Below are 27571 nucleotides of genomic sequence, written 5' to 3' on the forward strand. Positions count from 1 at the left end.
GTAGCAGGAATTTAAATCAACTACATGAATGAGAAGATTTTTATGAGAAGGGTTTTAGATTACAGAAGTCAAGGTGTGCACTAAGAGGGCTGAACATCCAGGTGTTTGCTGCAACTGCTCTGCGTATTTCACAAAGTGTATTCAACTGAACGCTGCAGGTGTTTGACTGCCTTCCTACCCCTGCCCTGATAGGGCTTTCCCCAAAACTAACATCAGCAGCAGGGGTTATGTTGTTCCAGGATGTAAATGAGAGACCCCTAGGGAAAAATATCCCATTAAGTTATGCAAAATTCAGAGAGACATGAAATCTAAGTAACCAGTCAAGAAGGCTTTTGGAAAAAGTACTTCAAGAAATGAAAAGGAGAGAGAAAGCATTTGAGATGTACTCGAACAGCCTAAATTCTACCTCAGCCTCTGTGTCTCGTCCACAGTGAAAGTTTGATACCTCCAAAGAATAAGATACTAATTGGGCAGCTGCAGAAACACAGCCAATAGGAAACACAAAGCACCAAGGACGTACATGGAAATTAGGCCAGATGAGTTTAGCTCAAAATACATAAAAACTGGAGGCTGTTCAGAGCAAAAAATGACGCTCTAAAATAGCCTTAAAACTAGTGCAAGCGGAAGAGGATATTTTCTGCTGTATCTTATACCAGTGCAGATCAGGAATGGTCCCAGCAGCAGAATTGCATCAATTGAACTAATACCTCACTGGGACCCAGCTTGCTGCCTTTGTTGATTAGAGGATAACTTTAACAATAGCCTATCTGTTCTTTGTAAGTGAGATCATTACAGTTATGCCTTTTCCCCTAGGACCCATAGCAAAGACTACAAAAAGAGACTGATTTCAGAGAAACAAAAACCTAACCTTCAACAGTTTGCCAGCCTAAAACTAAACACAACAGAGTTCCCTACAGCATGTCTGTGCTGTCCAACAATCATTCAGCCTTATCGCAAGAAACCCACAGTGCTGAAGCAATTACTGGTAAGAGCTTTAGAGAGTAAAAACATTGCTTATGAACCAGCAATGGGAGGATGAAAAATTATGGGTGTCTGCGGACCAGAACTGGAGATGTGGATGGAACAAGAGGCAAGGGACTTGAGTTGCTTGTTATCTCCAGATTGTTTTGTCTTTGCTTTCCCATCAGTGTGTGTGTAAGGAGGACTGTGTTTTACACAGCTTTCACATAAGCCAGGGATGAACATCTCCTTTTGGGGGTCAGAACACAAATATTTTCCAGTTTGCTGAAGCTTTTTGTTAACATCTACAGGCACAAAAGGCTCAGTGGTGAAGGTCCAGAAAGCCCCTAGGCCCATCACTGCTGTGAAACCTACTGTGTCAGTTACTGGCAGGTCCCAGTTGATTGACTTGTTTATGTTTTCACCAGAGCCAGGGTCAAAGATGCCATCTCCACATACAGAGTCAACATCTAAAAGTCTCGCTTCCATACCTGGAATGGAAACCCAGCTTGTGCTGTCAGGTAAGGTAACAATGCTCCAACAGCTTTTCGTCGTTAGGTCAAAGAAGCAGCCTGTATTCAGACTTTTCCACCCATGATCAGATGAGAGGGCTAAAATAGCTCCAGAGTTACAAAAATCCCTGGCTGAAAATCCTGAGTTGATTGGCAGATATGGTCAAGTGACAGAAACCATACAAAGATCTCAGTTATATCACTGTCTTCTTATAAGCCCTATCCAGCTCCCCACTCTTGATTCAGCATCGTTAGATATCTGCAGCTTTGAGCACAGCTGCCCACCCTTCAGGCATGATGCAGCAGGGTCCCTTTGCACTGGGTCCTGATATTCTGCCTCACGTCTTCTACATCCTCATCCATTTTTTTTGCAGAAAGCCCAGAAGAGGATGAAGAAAACCCAGTGAAAAATCCATTTACAATTCCTCCAGATATTGATATTTTCTCAATAAGGGACAAGGAAAGAAAAAAGGCTAAGGCGGTATGTATACATGCTTTAGGCCAATGTATATACAAGCAGTTCACTAGGGCAGGCAACCGACCACTATGATACCAAAATTTAGTGCATGATAAAAATAATAGCTGCCAAATTCAGCTGAGATTCCCCCAGATCACCTTCAAGTCCACTGAAGTCCATGATAAGAGATTAACTTTACCAAGAGCAGATCTGAGCACAGGCTTGCTGGTTGCTAGTGCAAAATCTGGATATTGTCACTTCATTTACTTACTTCAAGGTAGGTTTACGACTCACTCCTGTTCCTGGAGAAGATACCTGCCAGTGCTGTTAGAGTTGATTTCTACATAAAGCTCTTGTGCAAGATCTCTTTCTTTCCATTTCAGCAGGCTTGGCTTTCTGCTTGGGAAGCTGTATTACGTTTGATGTGACCTTCTTCTGAACTGCGAACAAAATGAATGCCTAGGAAGAAGGACAACATGGGTTTCATGCCTTAGGTTTCTCTCCATAAGAAAGGGAAATGCAACCCACCAGACCAGAGAGCTGGGTGTCAGAAATGTCACTTTCTTCCTTATTTCTGCAGTGGACTTTCCTTAAGGCATGCAATCCAAAGAGGGTGGGAAGTCATGGAGAAGTTGTTGCATCTTGGAGAGGTCTGATTGTTGCACGTGGTTGCAAAAGCCAGGCAATAGTGTAGATGCAAGAGGTCTTTGTTTCTAAATCACAAAGGGAGGGATCCAGAGAAGCTTAAGCAAGCCTCCTCACCTCACATTGATGACTGATAGTCTGGTTTTAGCTTGGGATGAAGGTCACTATATAAGTATGGGGAAGGGCTTAGGAAGAAGTGCACTAAGGATGTCTGACGAGTGATGTCCTCAGCCTAACCCATGCCCAAACTGTGCAAAGAGAAAAGCAAAGGGCAAAGAGCCCATGTGAAAGCACTGAGCGTGAGCAATCTTTACCCTCCAGAAAGCTCTGGTGTGGGTTTGAATAGATCCTCTTAATCCGAACTTGATGGTTTACATGCCTTTGTGAAAGAGGGACTGAGTCGGTATTGAGCATGGGCTGTCCTGTTGTTCCCTTTTACTAGGGGACTTGAAGGATGAATCTCTGAAAATTTCCATTCTCTCCCAGGAATAATCCAGGAAGGAAAAATGAGGACACTGAATAGATACAAACTGGCACAGCTGGTGGCTAGATGCAGAATACAAATGAACAAACTAATGAGAACAAATGCTAAGAAATGAAATGTTTCAGTTGCCTCAAGAGAGAATATCATTGGGATTAGTCACATAAACCAGGCAAACATGCATCAGCAGGATATCAGTAGCCTGCAAATTTCTAAACTGTGAATAACCACTCATGTCTTTAAAAACTACAGCAAACAAAGCACATAATCAACCTGTCCACATAACTGACTTCTCCTCATAGGAACGTGAAAGGATGAAGACCATGAAAATCCATGAGAAAATTACTTACTCCACTAAAATAAAAGCAAAGCAAAAAGGGCTCAGGAAAGCTCTGCAAAAGGAGGAAGAAGAGGAAAGCAGAAAACAGGCAACAAATGAAGAGAGACTGAAAACTCTTCAGGAGGGTCTTTCACGGAAGATAGCCATTAAAAAAGGTTACTATCTTTGTAGCAGTGCTGCTCAGCTGGGTAACAAAAAAGTAAAAATCAAAGAGGGGATAGGAGTAGCAGTTAGCTCCAGCTGACTTTGGTGAGTTCTTGCAGACACAATAGTTATATGCTGCATCTTGCCAGCCTCTGTGTGGCTGGGCTGTCTCCGTCTCATGCATTTACATATGGAGCATGTATCACCCCCACCACAGTAGCCTGGATTCCACCATCCCCTATGGCCCCTGCAGTAGCTGTGAGCTCTGGGAATCAGCTGGGAGTCAGCTGAGAGTTTGCAGGACCTTGTGTCATGCAGACATTTCTACTAAGCTGACCTAAAGTTGGATTTTAGTGGACGTGGGCCTAAATTTTCTGCCTCTGACATGAGGAGGAGCTTTGCCATTAATGTATAGAGGACATTGACCCTTGTAAGGAGCAGATTCTACACTCCATTCTACCTGGTTTTACTCCACAAAAGCCCATATGAAACTGATCCTAAACAAGGTCAAAACTATAATAAAATAATCGTTATTGCTGGCTCCAACACCAACCACACCCATGCTCATGGTAGCCTCCATATTCACTGTTTTGCCTTGGCCATATTTCCCCCTCTAGTCTGATCAACTTTTTATCCTCATTTCAGATTACCCGTTAGAAAAGGAGACCTTCCGTGACTACATAAATGACAGAAGAGAGGTATTTTTACTTGAGGTACTTGGCTTTAAGAATGTTACTTTCTGTTTGTTTAATTATTCTTCCCTGTGTTGCTTTGTTTTGTTGTTTTCCCCTGAGATCCATTGCCTCTAGAGATCACACCAAGGAGGCACACATCAGACCTCATGAACTGATTGTCCAAGTTCTGTGTTAAAGACACTCATAGTCTATGGCCCAGCAATCCCCAGCCAAGAAAGAAAGGAACATAGGTCATTCACACAATCCAGTAGCAGCCATGCAACCATTTCATTTGTGAGATGCATGGATATACTGACCTTTTGGCTCCTGCTGTCCTATACATAAATTATAGGTGGGAGCCATTCTGAACTCAAAATAAAGGAACCATGCTGGAATATCCCCATTGTTCACCTCTATTACTGTGCTGTAACACACCTGAATCAATCTTTGTCATCCAGGAGTTAATGCAGTGCTGGGACTTCTGGATTCTGTCTTTAATTTCACTGCTTATTTACTATGTTACTTCTGAAATATCTCCTGGCCTCTATGTATCTAGCTTGCACTAAGACACATACCTTGGTTTGAAATCCTTACCCTCTCCACCACCAACTGTAAGGTAATAAGGTAACCAAAACCAAAGCTAAACCAATATACTTTTAAAATCAACCAACCAATGTGACTGTGTTGCCTTTTGGGTTCATTGCAGTATGCCATGGCAGTAAAGCGAGATGAGATTCAAAGGATGGAGAACATAGCAAAGAACGAGGAAAGAAAATTGGAAAAGGCTGAATACTACCTGCAGAAGGATGCTGCCGTGTTTGATGAGTTCCTGAAGGAGAACCATAAAAACTCTGTTCAAGCCCTGAAAATGTAATGGAAGTTGAGGGAATCACCTGTGTGCTCTTTTGCGCTGGAGGCAGGAGGTCTTCTGCTTGATCTCCCTGCAGGGTTTTGGCTAGCAGATGCTCTATGTCTGAGTTTGCCCAGAGTTACAGTCCTGGCAGCACTTTCTCCCCAAACATGCAATGAAAGAGAGGAAGGAGAACAATAGCTGGGGAATCCCCTCATTGCAAAAGCCCTTGATTTGGCTGCAGCAAGGAACCTGCTGTTGATCCCACCACTTCCATTCTTCTCATAACCTGGGAGTGTCACTGGGACCCCATACTCTCTTTGCCAAGACAAGCAGGGACTTCAGGCAGGAGCCAAGCATTACCTGGGATGCATCTATAAGAGATTTCTAGCACTCATCCCACATCTTTTTCTCTGTTTCATATGTACCTCAATTCACTACCCACTTACTGCTAAATTGTTTTATGGCTTATGTTTATGCATTCTCCCCTAGTGCCGAAAAAGAAACTGCAGCAAAGACAAAGAAAATAACGGAGATCCAGGCAATCACTTCCCAAATAGAGAACCTCCAAAGGTAATGGTTGTACGCTATTCTTGCCTATCCTTTAACAGCCCCTACAGTGCTATACCCTCACAGCCCTTAGGGAAAAAGGGAATCAGGGAAAAAGATTTCTAAAAATGTTCAATTTTAAGAGTCAAAATGTTTCAGCTTTTGTTTTCCAGATGCTGGCTTTGTTTCTAAAACAACTCAACTATTTTTAAATTACATTTTTTAAAAGTATAAATATTCCAAAACCAAAATTAAATGCCTAGTCTCAGAATAAAAACCAAACAAAACTAAGTAATTAATTTTAATGGTGACCTGAGGAAAGACAAAAAAAAAAAAAAAAAGTAATTCCCATTATGAGTTGAGCTGGCAAGATTCCTCATTCATTTTCAAGTAAAAATTCCAAAATTAGCAAGCCCAGTGCCGTAGCAAGGGTCTGGCCACAGAGATGTGACCAGACAGCTTCCACATGAGGAACAACAGAGAGCATGCAGGGCAGGTTCCCATTTGTCTTTGCACACCATGAAGATATGTGCCCTCTTGTCCCTTCTCTGGGTGAAGCTGAACATCAAGAGTTAGTAAGAACCTGTTCAAACAGGGGCTTTCCTCTCTGCTAACAAACTTTGTCCACTTCTCTCAACCCAGTGACATATCCAGATTCAAGAATACTCTGCAGGAGTACAAGATGTACAGGGACTTCCTCTATCAACTATCTCCAAAAGAGTGGCAGGAGGAACATGAAAAAAAGCACACAATGAAAAAGGATTTGAAAACAGCATCCAAAGCTAATGAAGAAAGTGCCTCGCCTCCCACCACCACAGAGCACAGTGAGTGCCAGGGAAGAGCTGCCCACTCCTCACCGGCACAGTCCCATGCTCTAAGTGTACGTCTCTTCTTGTCCCCAGGCCAGGGTCTGGCAGCCAGGACAAACGCTGCCAGTCCCTATAGTACCCGTTATATAGATGTGCCAAGTTCCCTGCGGTCTTCAAAAAGTTTGGATTTCAGGTCATTACATGAGATCAGGCCACAGCTCAAAAACTTCCTGAAGCCTCTATCAACAAGAAAACTGTAAGTACAAGACAATGCAAACGACAGACTTAAGTACTGTAGAGAGCACTCAACTGACTGGAAGTCAGTATAGAGGAAACCTGCTCCTCACCTTCACTGTGAGCATACTGAGATGTGGGTCTTATTGGAACAAATCAAAATACCAGTAGAAAGCCATCAGGTGTGCAAGTCAGTACCTATGTACCTACTCCAATTGAGCTCCATCCTCAAATCCTCTGCTGAGAGCCTTGCCCAAAGAATTTGGGCCTTGAGGTAACCCCAGGAGGAATCATAGACCTTGAGCTATCAGTAGAATCTGAAGTAAGTCGTTGCTTGCAGGGCCATTTCCTCTGCCTCCACTCAGAGCGTTGCAGGTGCCAGGTTCTCCCAAGCAGGGCTGCCGTGTGCCACCTCTTGTTATGCCACTGCAATTGCTGGGCTGCTGCCACATGGCAGGAACGACGCGGACACAAGTGGGGCTGGCACTAAGATGATGCAAATGCAGGTTTTTCACCCCTCCATGGCACAGAGTGACAGGTGCAAGCAAAGGTCATGAGCAGGCTTTGCTGCCAGCATCAGTCAGGCACCTCTTGCCTTGCTCTTCCAACTCGTGCACTGGCTTGTCCCTGGGGCTGAGCAGGGAAGAAAGAGGCTGCACTGGTGGTTAATGGTAGAAGGCTGTGCAGAGGAAGAAGCACTCAACAACCTTCTCCCAGGGCAGGTGAAAACTGCAGGCTTCCATGGTCACTACACCATGTTGTTTAGGAGCAGTACCACAGCCCACATGGAGCACAAGGCTTTCTCTACACTTGCTGTGCTGCTGCCTGAGCCTTTTTAGTAAGGCTCTTACCTCTGCCTTCTCATTGCCCAAGAGGCAAAGCCTCCCATGGAGTTTAAAGGCATTTGGATCAACACCCTCAGTTCAGGCTCATGTGTCATATCCCGACCCTGCTGGCCATCAGAGCTTGGAGCAGCTCAAAAGACAGCTTGCTTGTGGACAGATGTAGCTCCCACGCTGCATGTTTGTGTGACCCCTAGCTCCTACTGACCCCCAGACAGCCCACAGCCACAGGGGGCCAAACGTGTGAATGTGCAAAGGACTGTTCAGGAGCAAACAGCAACCACTTTCATAATTCACTAACAAGGTCTCCTCTGAGTTATCATTTCTCTAAGGGCCTGATACACAAAATGCTTTTTCAGAAGTTCCTTGGAGGATGCAGAAAGCGAAACCTGCTCGGACGACGATGAGGTCAGAAGTCTTGTGTTGAAATATTTACACTTTCCGTTTGTCCTGTGACATTTATCGATGTTACTAATTTCTCCCGCCTTCTAACCATCCATTATGGTATTGAGGAGTTACTGTAGCTACTAATTATAAATGTATGTTTATACATTCATGAATGTTCATGTTTTAGCAACAGAAATTATAAATACCTTAGTTTAACTTTCCTCCTCCACTTTCCAAAAACCTACCATCATCTCAAAGCTTGCCACCCCCCAACAAGCTACGACATCATACAATGGGAGATTTTGAAATTAGTGAAGTTATTGTTTTATGCCTAAAATTGAAGTTTTCCCACTCACCACTTTTTACTCCCCAAAATGCAACACGTTTTGGGGGTGAGCTACTGTGACAGCATAAAGCTATGCATATGGCAGGAAGGTAGGAGACATTTGCGTGTGGACAGTCACGGACCTCCCTACATGGGAGAGCATTTGAACAGCCAGGGTTGGTGCAGACTAACCTCCATGTAGCTCAACGGAAAAGAAGCTAGAGGAGGACAAAAACTTATCACATGTGCTTTCCACTCCAGGAGCCTGAGTTGTATTTTACTGATCCCCAACAACTGCTGTCTATTTTCACGGAGATGGAGGAAGAGAACTTGTCCTTCATGCAGAATTCCCAAGAGATCGAGGAAAGTTTGGACAAGATCCAACACACTTTCATCACCACACATGAAAGCATGTAAGTATGGTCCTGCAAGTGGTGGGAAGGGGTCTCTGTGCCCCAGCTTTCAAACATGTGACCCCCTCCTCCCCCATTCGCCATCAGGCTGCATACCGCAGAGCACACGCAATGCTGTTCACGCAGCGCACAACAAAGAGTCTCTTTCTCATACCTTAGAACCAGCTGCAGCCCATCCAACTCCCCATCTTGTGAGCTCCTAGGAAAGTGTCCCATCTATGTAATTTAGGAGATAGGACTTGAGCTTGGGACTAGTTCCTTAGTTCTCAAGGCACAGGCCGGGGAACTGATGCATCTAGCAACCTGGAATGGACATAAGCCAGAATTAGCGTGTAATTCTCAAAGAAAGATCAAAGGAAGAAACAACATGTCCTGGAGTGATCCAGACCAGCACCTATTCTGACTCAGTGCAAACCCTTCCTAGAGGAAGCCAGCAGGGAACCCAAATGTAATTGCAATATAGTATTTCAATGGCAGGTAGACACACATATTCCCATTTAAAGCGTAGCTTAACCCCTTGTGAAAATTTTTAAAGGTAATCTACTTACCCTACTGACTTAGTAAAAAATCTCAAATGTTTCGCTATGCTACTTCTCCCTCTCCCACGCCAGCACAGTAAAGGTTACTCCAGAAAAATCACGATTTCCCTCTGCTCTCAGAGCTGTGGGTGCAGGCTCCCCAGAAATGGCATGAAGTGTTACCTCCATCTGCTGGCAGCAGGGGGGACGGTCCCAGGCTGGAAAGCAGCAGAGGAGCCGTGTTTCAGAAATAACCCTTTCAAAATACCTCCTTTTGCTTCTGGCCTAGGGAGAAGAAGTTAGCAGAGCTGAAACAGCAGGTAGTCACCCTCAAATCCTCCATCGCCAAGGAAGAAAAAAGAGCAGCAGATCTGAAGCTCAAAGTTCACCTCTTTTCCTCTGGAGAATACAAAGCTGATGACCAGGTACATCCTGAGATCAAGGCAAGGGGGGCTAGCATGCACATAAACAGTTCCTCTCCACCAGCCATAAACATCCTGGGAAAAAAGCAGACAGTGGGTTGCACTGGGGAGGGATCAGCACTGTTTCTCAGCAATGGAGCTATAACAAGGGCAGTTCAGGGGCACTGCTGAGGCAGCAAACTGGGGCAAATGTGTCTGCTCCATGCAGCTGCTACGAGGTGGGAGTAGGGCTCGCAGAGGCAACCGGGCAGCTGCAACCTGTCCCGGGCCACAGCAAAGCTGGGAAATTGAGACCAACAGAAGAATGGCTCAGTACAGCCACCTATCCCAGACGTTGGTGCTAAGCAAACCGGGAAACAAGCAATTGAGTCTTGTTGAGGGAATTGGAGTGTACTGATTTCCTTTGCTTTTGGAGGGATGTTGCGGTTCTGTGGGGCAGAACCCAGCCGTGCCTCTCACCATGTCTCCTCTCATCTCTAGGACAAAATGCTCACAAGCCTGAACAAGAAGGTGCTGGAAGTCTATTGCCACTGCACTGGAGAAAATGAGGCAAACCTGCAGACAGTGCAGATGCTAACGGTGATAGAAAAACAGCTCAATGATTTACTGGACAACCTGGAGAAAATCCCACCAGCAAAGATAGAACAGGCTGAGAAAGCCAAAAAAAAGGAACGGAGGATAAGGTAAGACAAGACCCTCCTCTGAAAATGGGGCCTCTATTTTTAAATGTTGACAGCCAAAAGCAAAGCCACTGAAAGAGCCAAATTTGTCAGATCAGCCCAGGAAACTGTAACAGCAATCTGAAAGCCCATGTGACCAGTCCATCCCATTTTACTTCTGTAAGGGTTTCACATTCATAGCACTTGCATCTCCCGAGCAGCAGCCCACAGCTACATTAGAAAAGGGCAAAATCTAGAAGAATTAAAAAAAAAACCCACAAACAAAAATAACCAAAACCAAATTCAATTATGAGAATCATCATTTTAAGAAGACAATCTGCAGTAACAATATTTAAGCTGATTAAATAGAAAATTACTCCTCTGTAGCTATTTAACACACTCGAAGTCCGATACGCCCTGATATTTTGTCAGGCTTCAGTATGTACGTAAGGGCATTTGTCAGCAATGCCAGCTTTCAAATGTTTCTTCTACAAAACTCTTAAGTTTAACTTGTGTTATTAAATTAAATAGTAGCCAATTAACACAATAGATTTAGGTTCTGAGATGAGACGCATTCCTTTTGGCTCAGTTACACACGTGAAATTTCCCCTCACACATAGCAGACATGCAACTGGGCAGCTGATTGTATCTTGCCATCCTCAGGTGAATCAGATCCAGTAGAGAAAAAAAAAAAAAAAAAAGCATGAGGATTTGAAGCCAGAACAGTGACATTTCTATCCTCCTTACTCTTTCTCTGCATCTTTCTTCACCTTTGTAGTAGAAAGGGTGTGATGCTTCTTCCTGATGTTCTGTGAACGGTTTTGCACTCTTAACTTACAAAAGAAATAAGACACACGTTAATTCTACTCTGGGGATGGAGGAGAATTCAAGAAGGAATCTGACTCCCCCCCAAATAAAAAGCAAAACCAACCAACCAAAAAAAATACCTTCAAAGAGCATTTAAAATTTTCCTGAAGATCACAAGGTTAAGAATTCATTTCCTCTCCACCACAGTGCTCCATAGCTTGAGCCCATTTCTGTTCCAGCGCTTCATTTCCATAGGGAATTGGAGCCAGCTAACAGTATGAGCCTCCACTGTGCCCGTTTTGGCAAACTCTAGCTCCATGGATGTAAAACGCTCCAACATCTGTATGTTACAGACTTGGTTGCACTGGTGAGAACTTAAGACACAAGAAGCATCATTCACCCACAGAGCTGGTGAGCATCCTGGTCAACTGTAGAGCATAAGTCACCTGCTGAAGGTGGTACAGAGCATGTCTGTAACAGAGAACAACTGTCTGACATCTCCATTTGCAAAGCTTGACATGCTTTTTCCACCCCTCACTCCAGAAAGAGCAGCATCAACTGCAGCAAGCGTTTCCCTCTTACCACCTTCACAGCAACAAACTCCAACATGGGCTATACCCAAATCCCTGTGCTCCAGTGGTCTTACGCTGTTAGATATAAGATGTTGATGCTGCGTGTCAAAAGCTATTTGGTGTAGCTGCACGCCACATTTAACCCCTCCTTTATTTGCTCCCTTCAAAAGGCTCAGAGAGGAAAAGCTGAGACAACAGAAGCAACAGCAGGAGGAAAGACTGCAAAGGGCCCTGGAAAGATCACAGGCAACTATAAAAGAAAATGTAAGTGCCATAATACATAGGAACACCTTGCCTGAACAGCCCACTTCAGAGAAGCTGGGGGTACCTGAACATCAAGCATTTAAGGGAAGATTATTACTAGGAGCCTCCACAACTGGGTGGGGATGGCACCCATACTCAGGTGTAGCCCAATTTACAGGCCTGATGTAACTTCAGCAACTGCTGGGAAGTCAGTTATACTGCGAGATATTCCAGCTCTGTCCTTCCATCATCCTTCTCCTATCCTTCTGTCTTGACCACATGACCCCCTCCATTACTTGCCAATTTTCTCAGTAAGCTCATTTCAACTTGTTAACTTGACAATATTAAAAAAAGCATGCAAATCAGCAAATGAGGAACAGGGCAGCAGCAAGGCCCTAGATCAGCTCAGCCATACCATCAAACCATACCTTTTTAGCATGTTCCACATTACACCAAACCGAGCTTTGGCCCCTCAGGAGGCACAGTGCAGAGCTTCAAGCCATGGCTCCCGCTGCGCATTTCACAGGTCAACACAACAGTGAGGACATCCCAGTTCTCGGTCACACACCAAGCCGGTGACAGCATGGGCAATTGAGAACAGACACCTTGAGTCCCTGCCCCTTTACCCAAGATAAAATAAAAGGGGTCTGCAGGCTCCCTCAGATATTTCTTCAGACTTCCAACTTCCCTTCCTCTTGAGAGAGTACAAATAAGGCTTTAGTCAGAAACCCACTGCAGGTCCAATAGTACATTGTAGAAGCTGAAGCACAAGCACATGCACAGCCTTCAGGTGCTTCACGCTCATTTTCTAATAGAAAAAACACGCTTAATAGACATACTGAAACCTGCCTAGAAAAGAGACAGCAAGGGGCCATGGCCCCTCACAGCAGGAGAGCCTGGCAGCATGAAGCTCTAACTGCGTGCTTCAGATACACTACTCCAACGCAGCACTGATGCACGCACCTCTTCTTCCTCTGCAGAGCGGCAGGAGGCTGGTGTTTCGTTCCAACCCACCTGCCAGGAAGGAGAAGAAAAAGCACAGCCAAGAGCAGACGGATAAGGAGAAGGAAGAACAATTCTATTATTTTACTTGACAGCACAGCCTTAACCACAGCATGTAGGGCTGATGCTGCTCTAGAAAAAGTTTTTTGTAGATCTACATTCCATTAGTCTTTGCTCAGTTGATGAACTTCACGGTCCCATGAAATTCCCTTCTTCTCCTACCCTAAGATCTTCTACCCTAAGATCCCAGGGAAAGTTGCTGCGTCAGGCAACCCCTTTTTCCCCCCTATTGATCTTTTGCCTAAGAAAATAAATTAGAATTCTCTCATTTTGCTTCTCAGGCTCCTGCTAGCAACAATGCTTTTCTCATTCAGTTTTTGACACAAATAGCACTACCCCTACAAAGCCAACTGGTGAGATCTATCACAGTCCCAGGTAACAATCTTTGTTAAGGCATGACTAAGCCAGGCACCTGCCAGACATTTATTATAATCATAAATCTGTTGAAGGACTATAAAAAATGAAGGCTATGCTTTAATCAAAAGGATGGGTTTCAGTATAGACTCCATGCCACTACTGTGGACAAGATGCAAGCGAAGGAAAAGCACAAGCTCTGCAGAAATCAAGGTCCTAATAATCAGCTTTACGTCAGATGCATCCATACAAAGAACAATACCCAGTGACAAACTGACCATAAAAAAATGCTTTATTAACTCTTTTGCACCAGCAGATCTTCAGGTATCCATTGCCAGCAATGGAATTCAAGCCAAGTGATCCAATTTTCGGCCCCAAGAGGTTAGCACTTTACATTCACTTACAAAGCTGAGTGAGGTACATTTTCAGAAGTAGAAAGATTTGGTTGCAAGTCCCATAAAAAGATGGAGTGTTCCTTGGCCATTTTAATAGATTAAGAACTGGTATGGTCCTTGAGAAAAGAGTAACGCAGGCGTTGGGGAGCTTGAGGTGCCTCAGCTTCCAGGGAGAGCACGGTGACCACTAGAGCAAGACCCAGTAGTCCCTTCAGCATGATTCCTCCTCAACCATTCTACCCCTCAGGAGTGGACTCCGTGCTGCAGTCACAGCCACCAGGTAGAAGATCTCATCTACCAATTAGTTTGGTTTGGAAACCCAGCCTGAGAGGGGTAAGAGATTCCCTGGACACAAGCTGTAAACTCAGGGAGAGGAACAGAGAGACCTCACTGCTCAGTTAAGCTAAAGATAGAAAAATAAAACTGGTTCAACCAGAGAATATAATGCTGCCTACAAATCAGGATCTGAAGCTGAATGTAACCTGTATGGTTTTTTCTTTTCCCCCAAGTCTTCAACCAAAAAAAAAAGCATTTATCTGGACACATACATAGTTCAAAAGGCACAGGAAGTAAAAGCATTTCTGAATGACCTCGTGTGAATTCAACATCAGTATAACTGTAAAATAAATAAATATGTGCAAGATTAGAAAGATCACAACGTTCTCCTGCATGACATATCTTATTTCGTAAAAAAAATACACATACGTGCATACACACACACCTCATTGAGAATAAAAAACAGTACATACACCCTTTTATCAAACTCCTATATGTAATTTTATAGGCATTCAGTACATCACCATAAGAAACATTTAAATTACTACCTTAAAATGTAACCAAAGGGTTTTTTTTTTTTCCTATACAACCCTATACTTATTTAGGTGTCTGCAATCCAGATAAGTACAGTACATACAACCTCTCCCCCCGCCCTCTAAGAGAAACTGCAGTTTTTCAGTGGGGCAAACCTTTCTAGGTAACAATTCTTTTCCCCTCATAAAATACTCTGAGAACTGCATATTCTGTAAACCAGCCGGAAGCTCCACGTGCATGTGACACTCTGGGATATCAATAAAGAACGAGTGTTAACAGTGTTTGATTGGAAAAAAAAACCAAAACACCCAAACCCAAAACCCAAAATAAAAAGGTAGTGGCCAGTTTACAGGTAACTTGGCAGCAGTTTATAGATGAGATAAAATCAAGGTGCTTAAATTTATGTGACAGTCAACATTCCTCCCAAAAAAGGGAACACAAAGTAAAACGAACCTCTCTCAGATGCTGTTGGACTCTTAGCTAATCACTTACAGTGAGTACAGTTCTATTGCAGTTTTCTTTTTCAAGTTTTGCTGGAAGAATTCAGCAAAGTATTTGGAACGCAGGAGCAAGGAAAGGGAGAAACTCAACATGAGCTACAAACTGATTCACAGCTAAGTTAACATTTAGAATCTAGCTTTCTAGAACAAAGATTTTAGAGCATCTCATTTTCATGGCATAGGACATTAATTTTGTTACATGTGACACTTTATTCCAGTTTTCTGCCAAAACACAGGGGCCGAAACAATTATTTTTTTGTGTGTGGAAAACTCTTGCAAATTTTAGCTCTTAATTCCTGGATGCCACTGGCTCCAGCAGGAAACCAACGGAAGGAAAGTTTTAACTGTTGTAGGCAGGATTACAAATTTGTACTTGTTAGCTGTAGAATACTTGCTTTCTTGTGAAAACAGTAAATATTACCTCAGTTTGAAGTTTAATACAGTACTTCTCCCTGAAACAACACTGTACAGCAGTCTGCCTCAGTCTCTTCAACCACCAGGCAGACAGAGTATCTTACACAGGCACATCAAGTAGGATTTACATTTTTTAAGAAAATCTTTCAGCTGCAACTGTCCTTAGCAAACTGCGAAGAGTGCAACCATAAACCAGTACTCCTAGTTTTCATAATTTTCCTTGGAAAAAGACCCACACAGTTATCTCACTCTGTCAAGACATGATTGCCTGGTTTGTTTTCAAGTAACTGTTCTTAATAATGCTCATTCCAGATCCTGTAAGTTTATTGTGCTTCCAGTGAACTGAGAGTTATCAGAACCTGCATCATCTTCAGTGGAATTGTGTGGTTCCTGTTAAAGCAAACAGACAGCATGAAGAGTTCAGTGCTTTTGCCTCTAGATGCTTTTAATGCTTACCAGTAAGATTACGTTGGCATTTATCCAAGACCAGAGAAATGCTTTGAATGGTTTAGAGGAAACCAAAGCTTTCCTACTTTGGGGACCCACTCAAACAGTGCCACTCCAGTTTTCGTTTGGAACACTTCAGATGAACATTACCAATGGAGATAAATTTACAATCACTGACTATTTTCTTTTCCTCTATTAACTCTCTACCATGGCCAACAATCCTAGTATGCTCTTCTTGTATTTCTAGGTTTATCATAGTAAGGTGCTCCTCTCAAATACAAAAGCTTTATTTTCTACCCAGGAGAAGCACACTTGGTAAGAATAACCGGATTGCAGAGTTTATCAAAACTGAAGCCCCACATGGTCAAGTAGAAAATGTGGCTTACATACATGCTCATCATTCACTGCTGCTCGGTTCTCAGCTGCCCCTACTCACTAATATGCAGTTTACCAGAACAGCAGATAACAAAACATTTACACAAGCAGCTATATGAAGCTTTCTGTGTTCAAACAACACTGATGCTCAGCAGTTAACAAGGGCAAGTAGTGAAATGGAAGATTGTAGAAGCAAGCAGGCTTTTTAATCTAACTGCCATTCCCATATAGACACTGCTCTGAAATCTAGGCTCAAGACTTTATTTCCCTCTTCCCACCCTTTCTGTAGCCTGTTACATATCCCTTCTGATCCTCTTTCTTGACCCACTTAATATCTGCAGGATGGGATCGGGAAAACAAGAATGGGGCAGTTCAGTAGTAAATGAATAACATTTAGTTATTCATTACTCGGTAAGAGGAAGAAAAACAACCACCTGTTGCATGTCAAAGGTTGGCAACATACACAAGATAAATCTTGCAGTGCAGCTCTCTGCTTACTGCCTTCTTGTAAGCGAAATTAAACTTCCAGTGGAAAACAAGGTATTTTCATTAGGCAGAACACCAGAGTGTTCACAGTAAACTCTCCTCCCTTTCAAGCCAGGCAATAAAACCCAACGGCTCTGACATGCTGTACCTGAAGTATGTGAACAGGTAAATCCACTGTAAGCTGAGAATGTGATGAGGAGGACTGAGAGCTCAGCTGAAAGGGCAAATCTCCCTCTCCTGGGGAATCATCCTGTGAATGCAGAAACATGATGTATTACAAGACACCCAAGCATCTCAGCACAGTATCACAAATTTCACTCAGCATCACAATCTTAAAAAAGCTGATAAAGCTACTGCACTGTACTAGTAAGGCCTAGATCCACAAAGATACATGGAAAGCTAACTACCACTTAAATCTAAACCTAGCTCAGTGTACAACCTATTATCCTATCATAATCAACTCAGAAAATTGGCAAGATCTGAAATGGAAGGAATGGTTCATCTTCCAACAAACATAACCCTCAAATATGCAACAAGTTTCATCACCTCGTGTGAAGCTGATACTTAACATAGAAGTTACAAATGCTTACACCCATCAGAAAAATTAGAGGAAGATCTCTGCCCATAGCTTCCTCCATACCATATCTGCTAAGAATAAAGTGGAATGAACTTACCTTCTCTCTGGATACTACACAGATATACACCTGGCCAAAAAAATATTACCTGCCATGCTCCACTAATCAGCCCCCATGGATTACTAGGTATTTTTAGGCAAAAATCTTAAGCTTTATTTCAACAGTTTAGAACAATAACAGTTTAGGCTGAAACTTCATTTTGCAGGAACCTTTTCATGTCAGTCTCATTTACCTTGTAAATGAGAGAGAGGTGGAGGAAAGTAAGAATTTGGGGTGATGTCAACAAAGACTGGAGGAAAAAAGTCGTATTCCTGTGCGTCCCCTAAGGTAATGCATGCTAGTAATCCTTTCCTTTTGGAAGAAAAGTTACCCCATATTTTGGGACAGGAATGTAGCACCTGTTTTGTTGCTCTCGTAACTGCCTGTTCAAACTGGGAAAATCCCAAGCCCTTGAAGGATCACAACTCTCACATGCAAAACAAAAGTTTGCTAAAGCTCTTAGTTCCACCACAGTGTTTCCTACATCAAGTGTATCGAGCCTAAGCAGCTGAACAGGATGCTCCCTACAGTTACAGTGCCCATATGTTCCAGGCTGGACTGAAGATTAGTACTAAACCAAATAAACGTATCTTACCCATTTCCACAACGCACCTGTTTGGGCCCCAAAGAGTTGTATGATTGAACCAGCCCTGTTTTCAGGCATTCCTAGACCTCTCTAAAGCCAGTTTCATAACAACTTCCCAGGAAAGTGCTTCTTGTGGGCAAATGCCCTAAAGGACATGGTACATACTGCAGATCTCAAGACCCCATCTAGGGACAGCAGTACCTGCGTTCACAGATAGTCAGATTCTTCCATAAACGTGTCAGTTTGGGTAACAGAGAAGATAAGCATGTTCTTCCTCCTCAGCTCTTACCTGAAGAAGCTGAATTTGCACATACTGAGCTCCAGTGGCAGGGTCCCTTATTGTCAGCCCTCCGTTTGGCAGAACTATGCTGCCACCCAGTCGAGTGCCAGGAGTGGATGATGAAAAGTTGGTAGGGCTTACTTTACCACCCTTACTTTTCCTCTGACCAGAGCCAGATGCCCCTAAAAGAGAGCAATTTTAATATTTAGATGGTCAGAAGCAATTTGCCAAAGTCTCCTGCTAGTATTTTTCAATTCTATGCAGTTATTTACACTACACAGCAAATGCCTGGAACAGTGCAATATCTGATAACTGCACCATCTGATAACTGCTGAAAGGCCAGACAGCAATCAGCTGATGAACTCCAATTGCTGACTGGGCATCTTTTTACATGAATGCCATTAAAACCGTATCACAAACTGCTAAGCTTAGGGCTCACCCCTGTGGCAATACAGAAATCAGCATATTTGTGGTGTCATAGAATGGAATTAGGAAGTAGAATTGCATTTTCTATTTTTAATTTTGCAACTCATTTCCTGAGAAGTCATGCGCATCATTTTTCCAAACTGTAAAAAGAGCATAGTGAAGCCCATCTATTTCCAGAAAGATTTCAAGGACTGTTAGGTAGAACAGGCTACAGAAGGACAACTACCACAACCTTAAGCATTTTTCAGTTTAAAACAAGGCAAACCAGCTGCTTGTATCACAAGCTGAAAACCAGAAACCTAATCAAAATAAATGTAAGGATACAATCCTGTCAGCTGTTTCCTTTTTTGTTTTTTAAATCTAGAGTAAATGAAAGTCTTGGATTTAAACACTGAACTTCCATCTACAGTGTTTATTCAACCTAGTTAAACCAATAAGAAATGCGAGACTCTTTAGACCACTTTGAGAAGCGCACAGCAGCATTAAGGCAACAGCTGGTGAAAAGTGGACTACCGGGAGTCTTGAGTACAAACAGAAATAGGAATTTTCTGAGGCCATTTTAGGAGACATGCAGATTAAGTGGAATCATCTTTTTAAACCAATGTCCAAAAGACATGTTTGATGATACATGCACATGTTTGATAATACAAGCACACTTAGAACTAGCTTCATAAAGCAGTTACCCTTCTGTGTGATCATTCACTGAACCAGGCAGAATTTATGCAGGTATGCCTTTTACAAATAAACAAACATGACAGTGCTCAATTCAGAACTAGTTTCTTAACTCATCTTAAAAATTATCACCTTGATTTTTCAGAGGTGGAAGGTATTAAGAGACGGCAAGGAAGAACTAAGCTATATATACACAGATGATGTTCCACCCCAGCCGCAAGGGTAGACACAACTCAAATGCCTGAGCTCATGCAAGTCCAGTGAGCCATGGACCACGTTTGATCTGACAAAGTAACGGTGTATAATTCACATCAGACAGCTTTAAATCAAACTACAGTTTAAGAGGACACATCTGAAATCATGACCTAAACCTCACCCTGCACAAGAACTCTCTACGCAGCTAAAATCTAAGAGAGAGGTTTGAGTATTTCTAGATAACCAAGAAATAAATTCGTTAACGCTGCATACACACTGTTACTAAGCGAGACAAGGAAGCAAAACAAATCCAGCTGATGTTTTCATTGTCTGTACTGAGTAAGAGAGAACCCACTAGGTAAGACCAAAAGTGTAAACAATAGAAACCCAAGTGACCTTAATTTTTTTTTTTAGTAAGAAAATAAAAAGCAGATGAAGAGGTGGAGGGATAGTGTCTTGTCAACAATCATGAAACATACGGTGCAGATTTCTTTGTAAACTTAAGGTGAATTTGATATTCCACACAATGTCATTATCCTGAATAACAGATGGTACACCACATGCATAATTATTTTAACTAGCAATAAACTGGATGGGATGTTTAAGAATGTACTCAAATACCTGCTCCCATTTCACTGCCAAAAACCCTAAAAAATTGTATTTAGTAAACTTAACAAAATTAATGGCTTCTCACCTGTGCTGCTCCCGTTCCCTTTTTGCTTTCTTTTCTTGGCTAGCTGAATGGCTCTGTAGTCTGTTCTTGCAGACCCACTGCTCTCCTAGTAGGAAAAAAAAAGAAAAAAAAGAAAAAGAAAAAAAAAAAAAAGCCAAGAGATGCAAAGTTTTTTGAATGCAAGAACAAACCAAGACAATGAACACAGACTAATGAGTTCTCAGCTGCAGTTATCTTTTATGCTGCAGACACTGAATTCTAGTTTCCCATGCTCTTCTCATTAGAGTTTCAATAAATTCCCTGTATGTACTTAATATCTGGAGTTCAACACAAAAGGAAGTTGGCTCCACATTTGTAAGTGTTCAGATTTTAACGGGGTAAACATTGACTCTGTAATGTAAATAAACAGTTAAGTCTGCAGTAACATAGTAAAGCAGAAAGGGAAGAGTACTTAAAATGGGAATGAGGACCGAGATGAGAATGTTTCAGTTACTTTCCCAGCCCAAATCTTTCCCTGGAATGAAATGCACAAGACATACAACCTACTCTTGGGTATTCTTGTAAATTCCATTTCACCCTCAGACAGATGGCCACTTATTTTTTAATCCCTTATTTTGAAAGGTTCTCCCTTAACTCTCCCCACCAGAATGCCAGTCCTTAAGAGAACTTACTGCCACACTGAATCTACTTCTGACAACACACTATTCAATGTAACATTCCACATCCTTCATCAAAAAAGCCAAAATGCATGATCTGCAAAATCTGAGAAAGGTCTGACTATAACGTATGTAGCAATGGATATCCCCAAAGTCAGGGCTTCTCAGTCATCTAGGGGTAAAATGAATAGTTACTGCATACCAAAAATGAGCTGCCAGTCACTGTGCCAAGATCCATTTCTTTCTGTGCACTGTAGCTCCCTGGAGGGTTGGAGAAGACAAACTGCGTCACTACTTTGCTGCCCTCTTGCTGACCAACAACGTCCGTGCTAGGAAGCAAATTCCGTTCAACTTTAGTTGGTGTTAGTAACTCAGGCACATTGGTACCACCGAGGCTACTAGAAGGAGTCAAAGTGGCTGTGTCGATTGTTAAATTATTGCTGGACGTCAAACCGTGCACATCTTGACTGGAATTCCTCACCGACAGAGACGCTAGCGAACCCAAGGCTTCTGCATTGACAGTCTGTACATCATCCAAGTTTAAAGTGCTTTGCTGTAGAACTGTTGCACTGGTTCCCAGCAAGAGAGAACTGTCCAGGCTCTGCGGCATATCGCTGCTAGCCACCAGTATCAAGGGATCAACTGCCTGGCTTAAAGAATTGTTACTGACAGGCAGGTTTCCTCCGAGCGTCGAGCCCACCGAAGCAACATCGATCGTGACAATTCCAGAGTTCACTAGTGCCATGTCTGCTGCAATTCCAGAATTGCTACTAGACACATTGGAAAACAGGGATACGAGGTCTATGTTGCTGAGATCACTCTGTCCCGGACTAGTGAGTTCACTGCTGGGGGTGAGGGAGCTGGTTGCTTCGAGCTGAGTTAGGAGATCTGGAAGAGAAGGGTTTGGTTATAAGACAGACCTTTCATCAGACAATGGGGAGGAAAAATATGAATGATCAAAGGAGGAAACTTAAAACTCTAGATTCTCAGCCTACCAAAACACTTCCCAACTTCCCTGAAAGCAGATTTAAGGAAAAGAAGCTTGTTGAAGTAAGTTCACTCTCTTACTGAGAAATTTCAGTTTTTGCACTTGCCAAAAGATAACACTGAGGCAGTCCAGACTAAGTCAAGTTGCAAAGGAGTGGAGAAATGAGTGCAAAAAGAAGTGCTTTTAGTCCTTGCTCATATTTTACAGATGGCGTAGAGAAGAACAAACTCTACTTCATTCAAAAAAGCTGCAATTTCTCACAGTTTCACACAGGTGAAGCTCACGTCTCTCCTTCTGACACTCAGTTACAGGTCCCACTGAAAATTTTAGGGGGCGGAGGGGGGGGGAAACCAACTCCAGTCTCAGTGAAGATTCTGCCATTCATATCGATGGGGCTTGGATTTCAACATCAGTAAATACACATATTCCTTAAGAAAACATTTAGTTTTCCCATTGCACCCTCCTACAGTTTGAAACAAATACTTTACCTGGGCTGAAGTTATGCTGTTTGACCATGTGCGTCTTCATACTGTGTTTGGAAGTGAACAATTTATTACAGCTCGATACAGGGCAACGAGTCTTTAATGAGTCCACATCCTGAAGATGTTTTTTGGAGTGAATATACAGACTACTTCGTGCTGAAAATTTTGCACAACAGCCTGCAAGAAGATATACAAGGCTTTAAAGTTTCATCTGATTTCAATTTGATGCTCATATTTAGTACCTTGACAAAAAAAGTCAGAGCAGAGAACTCTTATCTGCTATTTTGCAGCACCTGTGCAAACATTCAGAGGAATCAGAAGAAAGCCAAACATACATTTCCTCATTTTACATCAAGGACATCTCAGTGAGTAGGATAGCGCAGCAACCTGTTTCTGATAAGAAAGTCTTAAGTCATTCAGTGTAATGCACAACCTTTCCCCGCTATGGCATCTTAAGTGTAAACTCTTCATGACGACTGCTGGCAAAACCATTAAAAGGAGAAACAGTCACCAAGTAGAGCAGCTTTACTTTATGAAGCAGAATATTCTAGATCAGACCCAAAATCTTTGTTACTGGAGTCCTACTGAAGTGATGGAGGTAGTGCTAAGAAACACATGGAGCATCAGTGAGGCTCCCGTACAACCAAACCAGATACCATGCACACGGCCACCCACCACGCCAGCAGCAGAGACTACCACAGTGCAACCACTGAACACTCAAGATCACGTCACAACAGCAAAAAGTGCCACTGAAGGTGTTGGACAGAACCACTTTTCACTACTTCTGTTGAATCAAGTGAAAAACCCGAGCTGCAGAAACTGAGTATCAGAAGCAGGATTTTCCAGAATAAAGCAGTTCTGTTCATCACAGAGAACAAAATCAAGCTGGAGCATCTCCAACAATCCATAAATTTGAGAACGATCGCTCATTCAGTTACACGCCTTTTGTTGATTTTTACTTCTTCCAACTCTGTTAGAAGACTCACTCTAAGTTGCTCCGAGCCTGTAATAAGCTTGTGTTTGGGGAAAAGGCACTCAATCTTTAGACAATATACACACTGATAAGCAGTTAATACATACAAGAGCTGAACAATACCTTCCACTGGACACTCAAATGGTTTTGTACCAAGGTGAGTTATACTATGGCCTTTCAAGTGTTCTGCTCTTGTGAAGGACTTCCCACAGCCTTCTACTGGGCACATAAATCTCCTGTCATCTTCGTGTTTCCTACAAGGGAATGAAATTGCCATTGGCACGATTAAATCCACTGCTGCTTAAGTACTGGAAGAAAAACAAACAGCAAGTGACTTAGGACGGTATAATCCAAAAAGGTTACCTTTTATGTCTCAGCAGCTTGGACATACTGGTGAAAGACCAGCCACAACCTTCAAAGTCGCAGATAAAAGGCCTTTCACCTTAAGCAAAGAAAGGTTATGTTAATAATCTAATATGGAAATACACACTGCTACTAGAAAATCTCAAGAGCTGCTTGAATTGAATTAGTTTATAAGACGACAACTCAACCACCCTCTCCTGCAATTCACTGCAGAGTACTGCGATGCCCCTTCCCCATCATACAATGAGCCTTCTTTAACTCAAGACCATCACATCTTTCTCTGTGCATCAGGGAGCACAGAAAATTATCAATCCATCTCATATTAATCTGAGCTATGTCAAAGGTGCTTCAATAACCAATAATAGCATTATTCAAAACAGAAACACAGCTGAAATGTTTTTTTCTGTTTTCATGACCTGTGATATGTTGATTACAACTCAGTGAAAGATGCAAAGTTAGTTTCCATCACGTCTATAAACCTTCACTTAACAAAAGTGACACTTTAAAAAACAAAACAAAAAACAAAACCCAAACTGTAAAGCCATGAAACCAGGTAAAGAGTACACATAATTATCTTTAAAACATTAAAAGGCTAAATTTCAGCTTAGCAGTGGTCCTTGCAAGTCAGGAGCGCTTGCCTGTACCATTCCAGGTAGAAGTCACCCTCATGAATACCTGTGTGGCTCCTCATGTGGATTTTCAGTCGGCACGCTTTGTCATACTGCTTGTTACAGCCAGGGAACGAACAGGAGAACTGCTCTTGCTCTCTGAAATGGGCTCGGTTATGGGAGAATAATGCGCTCACTGTGATAAATGTTCTTTCACAGCCTGGGGAGAGAAAGGAAACAGCGCATCAGCTTGATACAGAACCGAATCGGGAAAGCTGCATTATTTTCTGCCTCCCAACTTTTAGTGGGGGACCTTCACGATCGTCTTTTTTCCAGGATATTACATCCTGGCACACGGAAAAAGCAGAGAGTGCAATCCTAAGCGACATCACTCCCAGGGACCACAATTATTTAGCCAAGGTAGGCCATCAGAACACGCACACCCTGGTTTAAGCTACGCCACTGAAGGCCTGTGCCGTCGCTTAAAGCATTTCACCACGCCAGCACTGAGGCACACCCAATGACCAGCCACGGCGCAGCACCCTCCGGCTCCCAAACTCTCCCCGTTGATAACCGAGGTGGCGTGGAGCGGGGGCCTCCCTCAAGACTCGGGGGGGTGGGCGACCCGAAGGGGAAGGAGGGGCAGCGGCGAGGGAGAGCGAGCCGAGCCGCTGCCCCGACCCAGGGAAGGGATCCCGCCCGCACCCCGGCGAACTGGTTTTTTTGGAAGGGGAGGGAAGGGAGCCGAGCGCCAGCGGCCCGGCGGCGGCTTACCGGGGAAGTCGCAGCGGTAGGGCCGCTCGGGCTCCAGGTGGCTGCGGCGGCGGTGGGCGGCGAGGCGGGCGGCGCTGGGGAAGCGCTGGCCGCACGCCTCGCACTTGTGCGCCGCCTCCTGCTCGTGGGCGCGGCTGTGGGCCCGCAGGTTGTAGACGGTGGTGAAGCGCTTGGCGCAGCCCGGCGCCGGGCAGGCGAAGGGCCGCAGCTTGTCGTGCGAGTGCAGGTGCCGCCGCAGCTTGTAGGCCGTGGCGAAGGACCAGGCGCAGCCCGGCACCGGGCAGCCGAAGGGCCGCGCCGCCGCCGCCGCCGCCCCCGCCGCCCCCCGGCCGTCCTCCCCGCCGCCGCCGTGCGCCGAGAGGCGGTGCAGCCGCAGCTGCTGCTTGCGGGGGAAGGCCTCGCCGCAGCGCGGCTCCGGGCAGGGGAAGGCCGGCGGCGAGCGCGGCCGCGGCCCGCCCGGCGGCTCGGCGGGGCTGGCGGCGGGCGGCGGCGGCGGGACGGGCGGCGGCGGCGGCGCGGTGCCCGCGGCCTGCTCGGCGCCGGGCCCCAGCGTCAGGACGCCGTTCTCGATGCGCACCACCAGGCTCTGGTTGTTGATGGTGATGGTTCCCGAGAAGGAGCCGTCCTCCGCCCCGCCGTCGCCATCGCCGCCGCCGGCGGGGGGCAGCGGCGGCGGGGGAGGAGGCGGCGGCGGCGCGGAGCCGGGGGCCTCCTCCGGCGGCTCGGCGGGCGGCGGGCCGGGCTGGGCGCGCCCCGCTTCGCCGCCGCCCGGGCCGGCCTCGGCCGCGCCGCGCACCACGTTGAAGACGAGCAGGAGCCCGTCGTTGTCGGGCGCGGGCCCCGCCGGCGGCGCGCAGGGGCTGGGCGCCGGGCTGGCGCCGGGCTCCGGCTTCTCCTCCACCAGCAGCACCGGGAAGCTCACGTAGAGGCCCGACGCGGCGGTGCTGGCGGCGGCGGAGGAGGAGGCGGCAGCGGCCGCCGGCTCCCAGTCGGGCGGCGGCGGCGGGCGGCGCGGGGCGGCGGGCGGCGCGGCGGGGCCGCCATGTTGGGCGCCGGGCCGGGCCCGGGCCGCCTCCGCGGCGGGCAGCCCCTGCGTTTCCATCTTGGGGGTCCCTGTAGCAGCGGCTGAAACCGGAGCCGCGGGGCGGGGCCGACGCGGGCCAGCGGGGAAACGCGGAGCGCGGCAGCACGGAGCGGGCGGCGCGGGAGGCGCCGGGGAAACCCGGAGCGCGGAGCTACGGACGGGGCGGAGCGGAGCCCGGGCGGCGGCGGGGCTCCTGCGGGCGGGCGGGGGCTGCCCCGCGGCCCCCTTGCTGGGGGGGGGGGCTGCCCCGGTGGCTGCCGTACAGTGGCGAGCTGCTGCACGGCAGCTTGCACCTTTAATTCCAACTCCATAGCCAAAGCGGCATAGTTGGAATTATTTCAGTGTTTGGGTATTATGCTGGTATCTATTTATTCCTGTTAATAGCGAGGAAGGAGCTGCGCCAGAGCAGAGCAATGCTAAGCTTGCAGCCACGTTTGGAGAGTTGCAATAGGTAAATCCTTTGGCAAAACCTCCCGTGCACCTTCGGTGGAAATACAAAAGAAGCGTTACGAAGCAGCCCTGAACGCTGCACATTTCCTGTTCCAAGCACGGCCGTGCCCCTCCAGCAGCCGAGGCAGTCAGCTCGCAGAAGAAGTGGACCTGAGTGAAGGAGGGCAATGAAAGTGCTGCGGTGCTGTGCAGAGGGAACACGCTGCGAAGGAGGGAGGAAAAAAGGACAAACACTGACGAGAAAGATTGAGGGTAGGAAAGAGGCTCTCAAATGACACGCTGATGCTGAAGTCAGTTGAACCCAGGCAAAAACTCCCTACAAATTCAGCTAATGCATAAAACATTTTTTTTCATTCCTGGGCAATGCTTTCAGACAGCTGCTTTCTGGGTCTCCAATACTTCAGGAAAAGGGAAAATTATCCTGTACTTGCCACGGGAATGACACCAGTCCCATGCTGCTGTGGGACCGATGAGCAGTCCCACCAGATGGTGCTGTGACCCTTCCACTGCTCAAATTATTTCTCCTTTCCGCTGAGCAATTTGGCATCGAATCTCCAACAGCAAGGATGGGAGACTGCTGGCCAGGCACACTCAGCTCCAGGGAAGCTGGTACTTCTTGCCACAGAGCTGTAGGTACACCCAGAGCTCCGCTCTGCACCTTCACAGCCATCTGCGCAGAGTCTGAAGTCCCTTGAGCTCAGCCTCCTCTGAAATCCCCCTTACCCCACTGCTGACTGTCACTGGGTGTGGGTCATTCCTGTTTTTGGCTGCCCCTTGCCATCCTGATCTCCCTATGGAGGTCTTTGCAGTACCTTCCTTCATGTTCCTAGGAAAAGAAAGGTCTGCTCAGGAGTTTATTGGTTAACACATAGGTGCATCCCTGGTTGAAAGAAGGAGAAAAGAAAGAAAAAAGAAAAATAAAAATCAAGCCACAAATCCCTTTTGTTTGCCACAGCCTGGAGAGATCCAACAAGACCCTAACTAGGAGAGCTAACACCTCT

General features: G+C 45.2%; 2 protein-coding genes across 2 annotated transcripts; one reads left to right on the top strand and one right to left on the bottom strand.

Moving 5' to 3' along the window:
• The first annotated feature begins 918 nt into the window (after positions 1-918).
• On the top strand, positions 919-12937 carry CFAP100 (cilia and flagella associated protein 100). The gene is made up of 14 exons (XM_075714476.1): positions 919-985; positions 1389-1481; positions 1856-1953; positions 3358-3550; positions 4185-4252; positions 4920-5083; positions 5556-5636; positions 6255-6677; positions 7857-7905; positions 8471-8622; positions 9430-9565; positions 10043-10245; positions 11771-11864; positions 12824-12937. The coding sequence occupies exons 1-14, from the start codon at positions 919-921 to the stop codon at positions 12935-12937; spliced, it is 1935 nt and encodes a 644-aa protein (XP_075570591.1).
• Positions 12938-13550: 613 nt separating this feature from the next.
• ZXDC (ZXD family zinc finger C) lies at positions 13551-26138 on the bottom strand. Its single transcript, XM_075714359.1, has 10 exons — positions 25037-26138; positions 24330-24482; positions 23655-23733; positions 23415-23545; positions 22325-22495; positions 21051-21736; positions 20214-20298; positions 18236-18408; positions 16835-16936; positions 13551-15768 (listed from the first exon to the last, which is right to left on the bottom strand). The coding sequence occupies exons 1-10, from the start codon at positions 26136-26138 to the stop codon at positions 15682-15684; spliced, it is 2769 nt and encodes a 922-aa protein (XP_075570474.1). The 3' UTR covers positions 13551-15681.
• Positions 26139-27571: the final 1433 nt, after the last annotated feature.

The sequence above is a fragment of the Pelecanus crispus genome, chromosome 7 (genome assembly GCF_030463565.1).
Source record: "Pelecanus crispus isolate bPelCri1 chromosome 7, bPelCri1.pri, whole genome shotgun sequence".
NCBI lineage: Eukaryota > Metazoa > Chordata > Aves > Pelecaniformes > Pelecanidae > Pelecanus > Pelecanus crispus.